Source organism: Balaenoptera borealis, assembly GCF_965194805.1.
Source record: "Balaenoptera borealis genome assembly, chromosome: 12".
In the NCBI taxonomy this organism is placed as follows: domain Eukaryota; kingdom Metazoa; phylum Chordata; class Mammalia; order Artiodactyla; family Balaenopteridae; genus Balaenoptera; species Balaenoptera borealis.
In genome coordinates, this window is record NC_138869.1 from 64,643,995 (window position 1) to 64,659,756 (window position 15,762).

At 38.6% G+C, this 15,762-nt stretch overlaps 1 protein-coding gene and 2 long non-coding RNA genes across 7 annotated transcripts in view; 2 read left to right on the top strand and 1 right to left on the bottom strand.

Annotated features, from left to right (window-relative positions):
• Positions 1–15,762, top strand: part of LOC309608005 — a 702,496-nt gene that overhangs the window by 479,100 nt on the left and 207,634 nt on the right. The gene's annotated exons all lie outside the window — the stretch shown is intronic.
• The window catches only part of LOC309608012, a 336,604-nt gene that overhangs the window by 189,752 nt on the left and 131,090 nt on the right, over positions 1–15,762 (top strand). The window lies entirely within an intron of this gene.
• The window catches only part of PRIM2 (DNA primase subunit 2), a 320,025-nt gene that overhangs the window by 148,755 nt on the left and 155,508 nt on the right, over positions 1–15,762 (bottom strand). Inside the window, exon 8 of one of the 5 annotated variants that reach the window (XM_082347212.1) lies at positions 9,954–15,484. The exons of the other annotated variants lie outside the window; for them this stretch is intronic. Coding sequence (XP_082203338.1) covers positions 15,446–15,484 — 39 coding nt within the window. The 3' untranslated portion in view covers positions 9,954–15,445. Of the gene's footprint in view, positions 1–9,953; positions 15,485–15,762 lie in introns of those variants that run through there. 5 annotated transcript variants of the gene reach the window in all.

A 15,762-nucleotide genomic window follows, 5' to 3' on the forward strand; every position in this document is an offset into this window, starting at 1 on the left:
TGATCATGGTGTATGATCCTTTTAATGTGCTGTTGGATTCTGTTTGCTAGTATTTTGTTGAGGAATTTTTGCATCTATGTTCATCAGTGATACTGGCCTGTAGTTTTCTTTCTTTGTGACATCTTTGTCTGGTTTTGGTATCAGGGTGATGGTGGCCTCGTAGAATGAGTTTGCTATATTTTGGAAGAGTTTGAGAAGGATAGGTGTTAGCTCTTCTCTAAACGTTTGATGGAATTCGCCTGTGAAGCCATCCGGCCCTGGGTTTTTGTTTCTTGGAAGATTTTTAATCACAGTTTCAATTTCAGTGCTTGTGATTCGTCTGTTTATATTTTCTATTTCTTCCTGGTTCAGTCTCGGAAGGTTGTGCTTTTCTAAGAATTTTTCCATTTCTTCCAGGTTGTCCATTTTAATGGCATACAGCAGCTTGTAGTAGTCTCTCATGATCCTTTGTATTTCTGCAGTGTCAGTTATTACTTCTCCTTTTTCATTTCTAATTCTGTTGATTTGAGTCTTCTCCCTTTTTTTCTTGAACAGTCTGGTTAATGGTTTATCAATTTTGTTTATCTTCTCAAAAAACTAGCTTTTAGTTATATTGATCTTTGCTATTGTTTCCTTCATTTCTTTTTATTTATTTCTGACCTGATTTTTATGATTTCTTTCCTTCTGCTAACTTTGGGGTTTTTCGTTCTTCTTTCTCTAACTGCTTTAGGTGTAAGGTTAGGTTGTTTATTTGAGATTTTTCTTGTTTCCTGAGGTAGGATTGTATTGCTATAAAGTTCCCTCTTAGAACTGCTTTTGCTACATCCCATTGGTTGTGGGTCGTCTTGTTTTCATTGTCATGTGTTTCTAGGTATTTTTTGATTTCCTCAGTGATCTCTTGGTTATTTGGTAGTGTATTGTTTAGCCTCCATGTGTTTGTATATTTTACAGATCTTTTCCTGTAATTGATAACTAGTCTCATGGTGTTGTGGTTGGAGAAGATACTTGATACGATTTCAATTTTCTTAAATTTACCAAGGCTTGATTTGTGACCCAAGATATGATCTATCCTGAAGAATGTTCCATGAGCACTTGAGAAGAAAGTATACTCTGTTGTTTTTGGATGGAATGTCCTATAAATATTAATTAAGTCCATCTTGTTTAATGTATCATTTAAAGCTTGTGTCTCCTTATTTATTTTCATTTTGGATGATCTGTTCATTGGTGAAAGTGGGGTGTTAAAGTTCCCTACTATGATTGTGTTACTGTCAATTACCCCTTTTATGGCTGTTAGCATTTGCCTTATGTAATGAGGTGCTCCTACGTTGGGTGCATAAATATTTACAATTGTTTTATCTTCTTCTTGGATTGATCCCTTGATCATTATATAGTGTCCTTCTTTGTCTCTTGTAATAGTCTTTATTTTAAAGTCTATTTTGTCTGATATGAGAATCGCTACTCCAGCCTTCTTTTGATTTCCATTTGCATGGAATATCTTTTTCCATCCCCTCACTTTCAGTCTGTATGTGTCCCTAGGTCTGAAGTGGGTCTCTTATAGACAGCATATATATGGGTCTTGTTTTTGTATCCATTCAGCAAGTCTGTGTCTTTTGGTTGGAGCATTTAATCCATTCACGTTTAAGGTAATTATCGATATGTATGTTCCTATGACCATTTTCTTAATTGTTTTGGGTTTGTTTTTGTAGGTCCTTTTCTTCTCTTGTGTTTCCCACTTAGAGAAGTTCCTTTAGCATTTGTTGTAGAGCTGGATTGGTGGTGCTGAATTCTCTTAGCTTTTGCTTGTCTGTAAAGGTTTTAATTTCTCCGTCAAATCTGAATGAGATCCTTTCTGGGTAGAGTAATCTTGTTTGTAGGTTTTTCCCTTTCATCCCTTTAAATATGTCCTGACACTCCCTTCTGGCTTGCAGAGTTTGTGCTAAAAGATCAGCTGTTAACCTTATGGGGATTCCCTTGTATGTTAATTGTTGCTTTTCCCTTGATGCTTTTAATATTTTTTCTTTGTATTTAATTTTTGATAGTTTGATTAATATGTGTCTTGGCGTGTTTCTCCTTGGATTTATCCTGTATGGGACTCTCTATGCTTCCTGGACTTAACTGACTATTTTCTTTCCCATATTAGGGAGGTTTTCAACTATAATCTCTTCAAATATTTTCTCAGTCCCTTTCTTTTTCTCTTCTTCTTCTGGGACCCCTATAATTTGAATGTTGGTGTGTTTAATGTTGTCCCAGAGGTCTCTGAGACTATCCTCAGTTCTTTTCATTCTTTTTTCTTTATTCTGCTCTGCGGTAGTTATTTCCACTATTTTATCTTCCAGGTCACTTATCCATTCTTCTACCTCAGTTATTCTACTGTTGAGCCCTTCTAGAGAATTTTTAATTTCATTTATTGTGTTGTTCATCATTGTTTGTTTGCTCTTTAGTTCTTCGAGATCTTTGTTAAACGTTTCTTGTATTTTCTCCATTCTTTTTCCAAGATTTTCGATCATCTTTACTATCATTACTCTGAATTCTTTTCCAGGTAGACTGCCTATTTCCTCTTCATTTGTTTGGTCTGGTGGGTTTTCACCTTGCTCCTTCATCTGCTGTGTGTTTCTCTGTCTTCTCATTTTGCTTACCTTGCTGTGTTTGGGGTCTCCTTTTCGCAGGCTGCAGGTTCGTAGTTCCCGTTGTTTTTGGGGTCTGCCCCCAGTGGGTAAGGTTGGTTCAGTGAGTTGTGTAGGCTTCCTGGTGGAGGGGACTGGTGCCTGTGTTCTGGTGGATGAAGGTGGATCTTGTCTTTCTGGTGGGCTAGGCCACATCTGGTGGTGTGTTTTGGGGTGTCTGTGAACTTATTATGATCTTAGGCAACCACTCTGCTAATGCGTGCAGCTGTGTTCCTGTCTTGCTAGTTATTTGGCTGGGGTGTCCAGCACTGGAGTTTGCTGACCATTGGGTGTGCTGGGTCTTAGCATTGAGACAGAGATCTCTGGGAGAGTTCTTGCCGATTGATATTACGTGGGGCTGGGAGGTCTCTCGTGGTCCAGTGTCCTGAACTTGGCTCTCCCACCTCAGAGGCTCAGGCCTGACAGCCAGATGGAGCACCAAGACCCTGTCACCCACACGGCCAGGGACGTGGGGAGTTTCTTCCCTTTTGGGAAGTCTGAGGTCTTCTGCCAGCATTCAGTAGGTGTTCTGTAGGAGTTGTTCCACATATAGATGTATTTTTTATATATTTGTGGGAAGAAGGTGATCTCCAAGTCTTACTCCTCTGCCATCTTGAAGGTCCTCCCCACTGTTCCTTTTTTAAATCAAAGAATTGTATAGAAATCTGATCCATTCTGTGATAAAAGCTATCCATATGACCCTAGGTTTGTAGAGTATGTCCCTGAGTTTGGAAGTAAAGAAAAAGGAGACAAAACAAAGAATAAGAGAGGAGTATCTACCTGAGTTCATGAAAAAGCCTCTAGCCATGAAAATATTATCTTTGCAAATAAAAATGGAAAAACTTCTAAATTTACAACAACCAACCTTACAGCAATGAATCCTGGGATGATGAAGAAATTGGGGAGAGAGAATTTCATTTATAGCTAAGTCACTGTGAAATCGGTTACACACGGAAGTGTATGTACACACATATACACACACACACATGCATTCCTTCATTTCAACAACCATGTTACTATAAGAAACCAAGAACATCTTATAAACATACCAAGGCAACTCAAAGTACTTAACTTTGAAATATGACCCCCAGTTGATCTAGGAAACAAAATGTAAGAGCCAAAGCCTTATTTCTAAGTACCGTGTGTCAGGTTGACAGTATATCATGGAAATGTGAGCCTCTGATATACTTTAGTGCAATAATATTAAAATCATATCTCTGTGTATCTCTATATTTCTCTCTGTTCTTGAGAAAGCCCTCTCATGCTATAAGAATTTGAAACAAAGAAATTAAAAATATTCAGTCAAAGTAATTAGATACCTTGAAGTCACCTAAATAAAACACCAAAACAAATGTAAAAGATAGATTTCTTCTGGATTCAAGTATATCAAATACATAGTTCTTGTATTCTACTAATAAATCATTTGATAATTCACAAAAGAGAACCTTCCTAAGACTAAAAAAGAAACTGAAGGATATCCTTTGGTTTTATATAGGGTATCCTGTCTAATTATTTTGTTAATTAAAAGTAATTCATCAATTAATTTAATTCAAACTTAACTTTCAATGTTATGCAAATACAACTATCACTTTAAAAACATCTAATAAATACTATATTTGTGAAAAAATGTTGACCAAAATGCCAAATATGAAGTCATTTTTATCAAATCATATCTAGTAATAACAGAGAAACATTCCCAATTTTGTGAGTCAATACATGTGAACAGTTATTAATTTAAAATACAATAAAGTGAGACAGTCTGCTGCATTTTAGTGCAACCAAAAGATTCTCAGTATCCCTAAGAAATGTTAAGTCTAGTATTTCATGACATATAATACGTTATAAAGTTTTTATAAACAAGACACTTTACTACACCCTGTATCGGCTAATGTCAAATCCCTTTACAAAATATCATTTTCATTGTTCAAGAGGTTTCATGGCTCAGAAACAGAGCTATGCTCTAAAAAGATTAAAATAACGTATCTAGATATTTCAAAAGTCAATTTTCTGAAACTGGAGCAGACAGACTAGGAGTTGCTTCTGTCAATCTGTGTAGCATGATTTCTGATCAACCCATGTTTTCTGAATGAAAGCAAGCAAACAGAAACACCAGCAAAATATTCCTAAACGTCTCTTCATTCCACATAGGCAATATATCTCAATCGTACGCCTATCTCCATCTGAGCCTGCATTCCCTTTATCCTGAACTGTGGATATAGCATCTTCACTCACTATGTTTCTCCCTCCCTTCTTGTCTTTCTAAACCAAGGCCAGAGTGAAATTTTCAAAATGAAAGTTACCCACTCCCAAAATTAAAACCACTTAAAATTCCCTCAGGCTCTCAGGCTAACATCATCACACCAATTCTTTCATCAGACAGGTTCTTAAAATCCTCCTCTTGGGCCAAATTTCTGAAACACGGTGCAGAACGACAGCTCAGCCATCTCCAACAGACACAGTGGCAGCAGATCAGGTAGAAATGGGCCACTACCCCAGTTTCTGGAACACATATGCTCAACGATTTGATTCTCTCCCCACCTCTTCCCAACCCCCACACCTTATTTTCAAGTTTGAATCACTGAGAAGAATAATTCCTAAATGTTCTGTGTAAAATTATCTCAAGGAAGATTTTTGAGATTTCCAAAGGTTCTGCTTTCAACTTGTAAAACAATCAGCATTTTCAAAAAGAGCACACATCTCTTCATGTTAAGGAGATGAGATAATAAAGCTATTCCAAAGCTCTTTAAAGTGGCAAAGCTGTCTACTGACCTTTTGCTGACAATATAAACTTCATTTTAGGGACTGCAGGCTCTATCATTTCTTCTGGAATTTCTCTCTGAGCCCAAGTAGCTACTACTATATCCACTGGGCTATGAGGGGCCAAAAACTTGCAACTGTGTAAATTCCACTAATTGATGAAAAAAAATTATATCTAAGTTCATTTGTGTCATATCTTAGACTCCACATATAACTATATTCAATATTCTATGATAAACCATAATGGAAAAAAATATTTTAAAAAAGAATGTATGTATATATAATTGAATCACTCTGCTGTACAGCAGAAATTAACACATTGTAAATCAACTAGACTTCAGTAAAAAAAATTGATAACCATAAAAAAATATATCTATATACTTTTCATAGCTAAAGCTTTTCAAATTCCTGCTTTGAGCAAAACTAAATCTAAATCAAAACTAATAAATCACAACTGTCAGCCTTCCAAGAAAGCAATACACAATCATGACAAGATTTTCAGCATTAAGGACTTTCCTCTACAACCTGAAATGAGTATTTGTCTAGTTTAAATAGACTTTGGTTTCCAGATATGTCTTAGTTGTTTGTTTGTTTTAATAGAAAATACAACAATGTCCTTGACACACAAATCACCAACAATGAAAGAGAAAGAAGATCTATCAGAGTTTACATCTGCAAAGCCTAAATGGAGTGTATGAGTTAGGGCTGTTTCATGGTAACATTAATAAAAGTTGGCATAACATGTACCTTATTTCTTATTGTTGAGAGGTCAGAGGTGAGCTCTTAAGATGTCTTTTCATTATTAACAATACATTTAGCACACTGAATTAATCAATGCAAGGTAGGTGCTGTTTTTCAGCATTATAAACTACTCATTCTTAAATAAATCTCATTTCAAAGATTACTATCATTGAGTAAATCTTGCATTTTGCCATATATTTGTGTACAAAAAATAATAATGCATTTTTCCAACTAATAATTCTTTTAATGACATTAAATACCACACAGATGAGGGGCTTCCCTGGTGGCGCAGTGGTTAAGAGTCCACCTGCCAATGCCGGGGACACGGGTTTGATCCCTGGTCCGGGAGGATCCCACATGCCACAGAGCAGCTAGTCCTGTGCTCCACAACTACTGAGCCTGCGCTCTAGAGCCCGTGAGCCACAACTATTGAGCACACGTGCCACAATTACTGAAGCCCGCGTACCTAGAGCCCGTGCTCCACAACAAAAGAAGCCACTGGAATGAGAAGCCCGCGCACCCAACGAAGAGTAGCCCCCACTTTCCGCAACTAGAGAAAGCCCGCGCAGCAACGAACACCAATGCAGCCAAAAATAAATAAATAAAATAAATAAAATTTTAAAAAAACACCACACAGATGCAAAGGCACAAAAAGTAAAAGCGAGTCTGGAGGTGTCTGGCCCACCTCGTAGTTTCATCCTGAGGAAGCAGCATCCTCAGGTCTGAGCACGAGGTACTGCACACAGAGCCCATGTGAGACTAGGACCCATGGGACAGCTACCTGCCGCTGCACAAGCCACACAGAAACCAGTCGGAGGCTGGTAAAGAAACATCCTGTGTCGTTTATATAACAATGCTGAAACTAAAGTGCTGGGGTAAACGCTTTTTGAGATATTACTACTAACTATTACAGTTTCTGGTGGATAAGTTATTTTGAAAAGGAGTCCAAAATATTTGTCTCGAAACACTCCTACCCCAAAAAGGACATAAAGTTTTGAAAACGAAACCCTAATAGCAATTAGAAGATTAATCTACTCAAGAATGGAAAAGCCTGGCTGTAGAGCATGCTGGGTTCTGAGATGTGTTCAAGAGCAAGGCAAACACAGACAACAAAGTCTAGATGTCCTGCTGAAACCAGATCAGCATGGAAAAAGTAACCTTCAGAATTATGATCCTGGAGGTCAGTACAAGGGCGTTTGTTACACTATTTTGCATACATTTGTGTGTGAAGTATAGTTCAGGGGAGGGAGGGAAGGAGGGCTGAGGGATTTTTTCAAAGGGAGAGGAATGGCTTGGAGGAGGGCCATCCAGGGACCCAAGATCCAGAACGAGGCAGCAGCAAAAGAAAGGAAATAAGGAGGAATCCTCCACATAACTTCACGCCCACAACAGAAGGAGTGACAGAGGACATCCGGTGGGCAGACTGTTCTATTAATGGCAATACAGTGGCCACAGGAAGAGGAGGATCAAGAGAGGAAAGAAAATTCCTAGTTTTAGGCATGCTGAATTTGAGGTGCCTTTGAATATCCAAGAGGCAACTAAACATATATGGATTTAGAGCCCAGGAGAGGGTATGGAGCTGAGGGTATAGATTTAGGCGTGATCAGCAAGCAAGCAGCGGATACACCATGGAAGGGCTGGGTTTCCCAGGGAATGTGCATAAGGCAGGGATGTCACTGGCAGTGCTGCTTCGAGCTCAGGGTTCAAGCCCCACCCAGGGGAGAACAGGACCCATGGCAATGTCTGCCCTGGAGACCTGCCGGGTGTGTGCTTCCCCATTGGGAGAGAGAAATGAGGAATTCTGCCAATTGACCTCAAAGTTTATAATACTGATTTTATGCAATTACAGGTTTGTGGGGGCAGGAAGGGAGGGAGGAAGAGAGAAGGGTGAGGAAGGGAGAGAATGAGAATACAACCAGCAGCTCCTCTAATTTAACTCTTTTCTCGCACACTTGGAACAACATTGAAAAAAACGTTCCCTGAGGAAAGCACTCTGCCACCAGTTGTGAGGCTGACTGTTGCTCTTAAAATCCTTAAGGAGAGTCTGCTGCCAGCCAGTGGCGACTGTGAAGTCAAATTTGTGAACAGGGCCTATAGAAAGAAAAAATTTTTCATGATTTCCCTCTTCAGAAGATGGGCATGAAGGGAGGGAACGAGAATACACAAGGAGTTAATAAGCACGTAAAGAACACACTAAATGGCTTTTAAAGAGTCAGCAGATCTGTGGAAAACAAGGGTGATGCCATAAGTTGAAAATGAAGAACAAGAGAATGGCTTCATTTGAAAATAATAAATCCCTTCTCTCTGAACTGCTCACCCAACACTGGCTAAATTAAAACACATAAAAATGACAGGAAAACAATGCTCACTTCGAAAATATTGCTCCATTTTGTTCTCTGGTGTTTTCACCCTCTACCACTCCCTTCAGCTTCCTTACAAACCCAGGAGGAATGACCATGTGCGCTCCTATCAAAGCTGTGCCTTAAAAGAAATCCGAGATAGGTGATCAGCACAAGGCAGACCCTTTTTTTCATATAATCTTCTTCCACTCAAAGCAGAATAGACTCTTCCGGTGATATTAGGGCAGGGCATTCATATACATTCACAAAGCCTCCAAAATTAGGTAGTTTTTGTTCTGGTTTGGGTTTTTTTTTCCTTTTTATTTTTAACAGACTTTATTTTTTGGAGCAGTTTTAGGTTCACAGCAAAACTGAGAGGAAGGTACAAGGTTTCCCATATACCCTCTGCCCCCCACATGCATAGCCTCCCCATTACCCCCATGAAATTGGTACGTTTATTACAACTGATGAACCTATACTGACACATCATTAGCACCCAAAGTCCAGAGTTTACCTAGGGTTACAGAGGGTTCACTTTTGCTATTGTACATTCTATGGGTTTGGACAAACACATCATGACATTTACCCACCGCTGTAGTATCACAGAGAACAGTCTCACTGCCCTAAAATCTCTGTGTTCCACTCATTCATCCTTTCCTCCCCCCTAATTTCTGGTAACCACTGATCTTTTTACTGTCTCCATAGTTCTGCCTTTTCTAGAATGTCACAGAGTTGGAATCATACAGGATGTAGCCTTTTTAGACTGGCTTCTTTCACTCAGTAATGAACACTGAAGCTTCCTCCATGTTTTTCATGGCTTGATAGCTCATTTCATCTGGATGTACCAGTTTTTTTTCCATTCACCACCTGAAGGACATCTTGGTTGCTTCCAAGTTTTAGCAATTATGATTAAAGCTGCTAAAAACATTTGTGTGCAGGTTTCTGTGTGGCCGACAAGTTTCTGATAGGTGTGTTTTTTAATGAAAAACGTAGGGAATGCTTTTCAAAATGTCTTTACGTTCTCCTCACTTCATACAGGAGCTGAGATGGCTCCTCCTGCACTTCCTAACTGCCAGGGAGTATCAACTTAACATCAAGCACACCAACCCTTTTCTACTAAATTGAAGATGCACAATTTATGTTTATGCATATATTCGTTTTTTTAATACATCTTTACTGGAGTATAATTGCTTCACAATACTGTGTTAGTTTCTGTTGTACAACAAAGTGAATCAGTCGTATACATACATATATCCCCATATCCCCTTCCTCTTGAGCCTCCCTCCCACCCTCCCTATCCCACCCCTCCAGGTGGTCACAAAGCACCGAGCTGATCTCCCTGTGCTATGCGGCTGCTTCTCACTAGCTAGCTATTTTACATTTGGCAGCGTATATATGTCAATGGTACTCTCACTTCGCCCCAGCTTCCCTCTCCCCGCCCCGTGTCCTCAAGTCCATTCTCTATGTCTACATCTTTATTCCCGCCCTGCCACTAGGTTCATCAGTACCACTTTTTTTTTTTAGATTCCATATATATGCGTTAGCATGCATATATTCTAAGAGACACACAATTTATAGGTTGAGAAAATAACCTTTGAAAGCAAAAGGAAACAACTTATTTTAACCAAGACCTCACAGTAACAAAAAGATACAGTTCTATAGAGAACAGGATGTTCCACAGAATGCTCTCTTTTATTACTTGGACCGGCAGATGTCAAGTAAAATTAACTTTTACAAGCAGCTGCTCTTTTAACTTCATTGATTTTAACAACCGAAAATCCTGAGTCTTTCTGAACTGCATTTTCTTATAAGAGCAATGGATCTCAATTACAAATCCCAAACAGTGAGAATCCACGTTCTATTCCTCCTGCTCTTGGAACCCAATTTGTTCCTTGGTTTCATGTTCAGACGCCTACAGCACTTTCTGGTTTTCCTCGGGCTCAGACACATCATTTCACTGGATCGTCACAACAGAGCTGGTTTCATCGTGCAATGCTTTGGCACATGGACCTTTCTCTACCAGCTGCCCACAAACATGATTTCTAGTACGTGGGCTCTAAACACCAGCCAACAACCCTGTCAAGTAAAATGCATACGTTCCACTTGAGCTCTAAACATGCCCAAGTAGTTTAATTAACAAAGAATATTAAGTAATGCAGAGTTAACAAGGTATTTCCAGTTCAGGGGTCTGGATGATACAAAGAACTGAGAGAGTAAACCTGGGAACAGTGCAAGCAGACATCCCAGGGCTGATTTCTGATCATGAAACCTATGGTGTGAAAAGAAGCTTGTTATTCAAAGGCTAAGCTAAGCACCTTAACAATGCTCTGCATCATTTAAAAATGCAAAACAATTACTTGAGCAAGGGAAAAAAGGAACGAAGAGATACGCGGTACTAAATGTACACAGATCGCTGAATTTTCTCCCTTAGAGTTAAACACCCATAAAATCATTTTACTTCTAGAATACGCTGATAATTTGAGTACCAAGTTCTTAAACTACTATAGTAAGCAGTTTCACAATGAGACTTCTCACAAGCAAAACCAAGATCTGGCAAGTGGAATTCAACATGTTTTATTTTTCATGTTGGCACCCAAGAGATTGAATTGTCGATCTTCTGTCCTCTTAAAGGACCGCTCTTTTGTGTGGGAATGAGAATGGCAGCAACACGGCCTGCATTCCTCGTGTTTTTACTAAATGCAGAGCATTCTGCTAGGAGTTCTACACAGACTCCAATTCCACAACATTCTCTAAAAGGGTTATTACCCCTGAGGCACATCAGGGGCTTCAAGAACTATTCAGCCAAAGGCACCAGGAAACCAGTGACCTTTATGCCTTAATATTTTAGTCTCTTGTATTTATCTTAAAAATTCACCCCACATTTATACTTGATTCCAGAACATGTCCTTCTTAGTTTTACTATAAAAATAATGTTTATTTTACCACTGAGTAAAACAGCACCATTGTGCTATACATACTTTATATATGCCCGAAGATGTATAATCCCATAGATTTCATCACCTTATAGCTTTAGAAAACACATGACCACACTTTTACTCCTTATAGCCCCCCTGAAAGCAGTCTCTGCTGGTACATTTGGGATGGGGGGATTGGCTGAGATGATTCTGGCTCCTGCTACATTTCACTGGCCAAGTTCTGTGTCACTTCATGTAACTATCACAATTATAGAGGGATAGACTGGACATTTGTTTCCGCCATATATCTTTACGTGCAAAGACTCTAAACATCATTTAAATTCCTAGATTTTCCATCCATTTAATAAATCTGTGAGGCAATAACTGAAGTTCTAATGTTCCTTATTCATTATTACCATATTTTCATTCATCATTTTTGTCTCCCAAAACATCTCTACCACATTTACCTAAATTTACATTTGTCAACTTATTTAATGTAAGAAGTATACTTATCTGGGTTTTCCAGAATGAAACTATTCCTTTTCTGTTTGTTGTATTTAATCCTTTGACATTAATTTATTAAATAATCTGAAATTAATGTCAAAGGATCCACAATTATACTTAACTACCAGGTGAAGAGACACACAAAAGATATGTACGAGTAAGTACTTTCATTTTTCTATGACAACTCTTCTTCCCTTGATTTGGTCTTTCATGAGCACTTGGACATGGAGACAGGGCCCGGAGGAGTGGAGCGACGGGGGTGGACAAGGATTGTCATTACAGCCTCAGTGACAGGGACTGTTGTGTGACAGAACACAGTCCCTGGGCAGGCACTTGATGACCCGGAGGGCCTGAGGTGATTAAAAACAACTCTACTTCTACCCACAGCTGAACTTCCATGTATGTTTCTAGGATGGCAGCCCAGATGGCTCACAGCATACCTCCAAATGAGAATGTTAACAGGCGCTGCAGAAAGCATTCACTCCTGAGCACTAGAGCTGCCTCTCCTTGCTTCTGTGACCTACTCCTCTCAGCCAGCTCAGAGCACCTTGACTCCTTACTTGATCAAAAGACCCTGCTTTTGTAGATGCAGTAAATGTTTCCAGTTCAGTGCAAACAGCCCAGCATGCCTCCACATCTCGTTCTCAGTTTACTTCCCTAACCTGAAATAATCAAATTTTGCACTATTGTTGGCTTCATTCAATTCAGTTGAAATTTAAGCTATTTTCTCTATCCATGAATCAGTCTTACACTTTTCCTTTAAAAATAAGTAGGACTATTATAGAATTTTGTTCCTCTACTTAACAAATTTAAGAATTTAAATTTAAATTAAAAGAACTTAAGAATTTCTACACTTAAGCCCTTCTGAAAGGAGTTTCTTAAAATATTTGACCAGCTTTCAATAATGCACAGACAAGAAGGTTTTGCCTTGCCCTATGATTATAAAATTTCTTATCACTATATTTAAAACAAATCAGAACAGAAAACATTTTTTTCCATTACTAGGACATAAATACGAATAACCACCACTCATTATTAGAAGACAATAGAGAAGTATAATGTCTTTACTGTGATAAGGACATTTAAACAATGCCAACTGGACTTTCCATCTCAGCGCTCCACCATCAGATAAGATGATTTTCAAAATAATTCACTGTAAATTTGGAGACCAAACTCACTACAACTGAAGAAGTATGAAGGAAAATGAAGTAAATGTATTTTGAAATGTTTCAACCAACACAACAGAGTACCCCAAATCCTCTTCTTTTCTTTCTTCCTTGTATTTTTTTTTTCAAAATTAAGAATTATCACAAGTAGCAACCCAGATGCTTGATGTCTTCTCATTTCTAAACTCAGACGTTTCAAATCCCCTTAAGAACACCAACCCAAACCCCTAAATTTAATTTATTAATAGAAAAGTATAAAGCCATTCATAGTTAATTCAGATCACCAGTAAATGAAAATTGCAAGCAAAACTCCATTTTCCTAAGAAAGGTCAAAATGTTTTTACTCCTTATTTCCTTCCTAGGCTATGACCTTTTCTATTATTTTAAAAATTGGAGACAATAAGTAGATTCTGTGGTAAAGAAGAAATGCTGGTCTGAAAATTGAAAGAATCCTTCCCTGCTTGTTTAGCTGGAGAAGGTTTTTAAAAATAATGTGGCTATCATAACAAGCGCCTATTGTTCTGACAGGGCAAAATTATGAGCTGCCGTTTGAGTGATAGACATTCCCCTGCAAGCTGTCTAGGGTGTGGATTCCAGACCACGGTGACATACATACTGTGATTACGTGCACCTTAATCTAGCCCAAAGCACCAAGGAATGAAATCAAGAGGGGGGTAAAGTAAGCATGTTTAAAGATACATCTCCTAAGAGTAATCATTTTAGCACAGCATATTTGTAAAACATCCTTTGACATCAGAACAGCTAGTTGAGACTTTTAAAAGACCGTGACATACATTTGACCGACAGCTTTCCAATAACATTATTTCATACTTTCTGGCACGAACAGGTTGATAGTGTTTGATGGATAACCAGACAAGCAAAGGACAAGTCTGAGCAACAGCCATCCTTTATATCTGACATCTTCACGCTTTACTACATATCTTAGGAAAGGGGAAAGGGAACAAAAATCTGTAGGCAATGTTAGTTCCAAAATATCTCACTACATGACTTCCCCGGTGGTGGAGTGGTTAAGAATCTACCTGCCAATGCAGGGGACACGGGTTCGAGCCCTGGTTCGGGACGATCCCACATGCCACGGAGCAACTAAGCCCGTGTGCCACAACTACTGAGCCTGCGCTGTAGAGCCCACGTGCCACAACTACTGAAGCCCGCATGCCTAAAGCCCGTGCTCCGCAACAAGAGAAGCCACTGCAATGAGAAGCCCACACACCGCAACAAAGAGTAGCCCCTGCTCGCCACAACTAGAGAAAGCCCGCACGCAGCAACAAAGACCCAACGCAGCCAAAAAAAAACAAAAATTCACTACACACAGAAAGGTCCAAATCAAAATCAGTATTATCTTGAAGCAGTCAATGCTTAAGTAAAAACTCATTTTGCTGCAATTAAAGAGTCAACAACAGTTATACAATTGGGGTGAGAGAGAGATTTGCCTCTTACATTTCTTAGTTAAAGTTTACTTTCTCCAGTAAAATGTTCTGAATGAATAGCCACAAGATCCCCTAGACAAAGCACAGTTCACCAAATGCAAAGCTTGGTATTTTTCTGTTCTGCTATTTGTGCCTGGCTTACATTTCCCCCTCAGTTTGTTCATTTTAATCGAATGTTCATGAATGCCAGCATAAACTATAATCAGTCCTACTAAGATGCTTCAATAGTGTTGGCACGTGTACTACCACACAGCTGACAAATTTAAAAGTCAATGACTGAAAAACACATATATTTGTCTTAAATCTCCACTGAGTTTAATTTTTTTAAGTGATATTAACATTACGTAAAAGTCCTCAGCAGACTTTTTTCATTAAAGATACATCATCATAAAATTATGGGCAATGAAGGACTTAAGGCAACTGGACATCTGCAACAGTAGACTATGAATTTTCACCAACTTTCTAGCTAGAAATCAACGATAGAGCTGTTGGCCCCTATGCCAGGAGAGAACCGAGATGCTTGTCACTAATACAGCAGGGGCAAATCTAGAAGGAAGGATCAGAGTTCAGTTTTGCCCGTGTTAAGTTTGAACTGCCTGTTAGACATCCAGGTAGAGCTACCTGGACTTAGGAAATAAAGCTGAAGAACTAGTCAGCCATTCTCAGAACATTCTGTAGATTGTATTTTAACAAAATTTCTACCCTGAAAACTATAGCAATCGATGTCTTGCAATTTTAGTGCTCCTTTTTATTATCAGCTACAATTAACAGATACAAGTGTCACTTGCTACAGGACCACCAAGGTCTAAGATCCCTTAATACAACTGAAGCCTTGCAAGAAGCTCTGAAGTCACCCAACAATTCTCAGAATATTTAACCATCATTTCTGTAGGGATGCACTGACAGGATGGTAGCTACCAGCTACATGTGGTATTAAGTCCTTGAAATGTGTCCAGTCCAAACTGAGATGTGCTGTAAAACATATACCAAATTTTTAAAAACTAAAAGAATGTAAAATAGCTCATTAAAAATTCTGTATATTGGTAACATGTTGAAATGATAATATTTTGTACATATTGGTTCAATAAAAGACAGTAAAATTAATTTCATTCTTTTAAAACCTTTTTACTGTGGATTCCAGAAATTTTTAAATTACATATGTGGATCACATTTTATTTCTACTGGACAGAGGATTTCTGAACCAAAGGTGAATATGACTTCTTTCTGGTACCAACACAAGCAGTAATAAC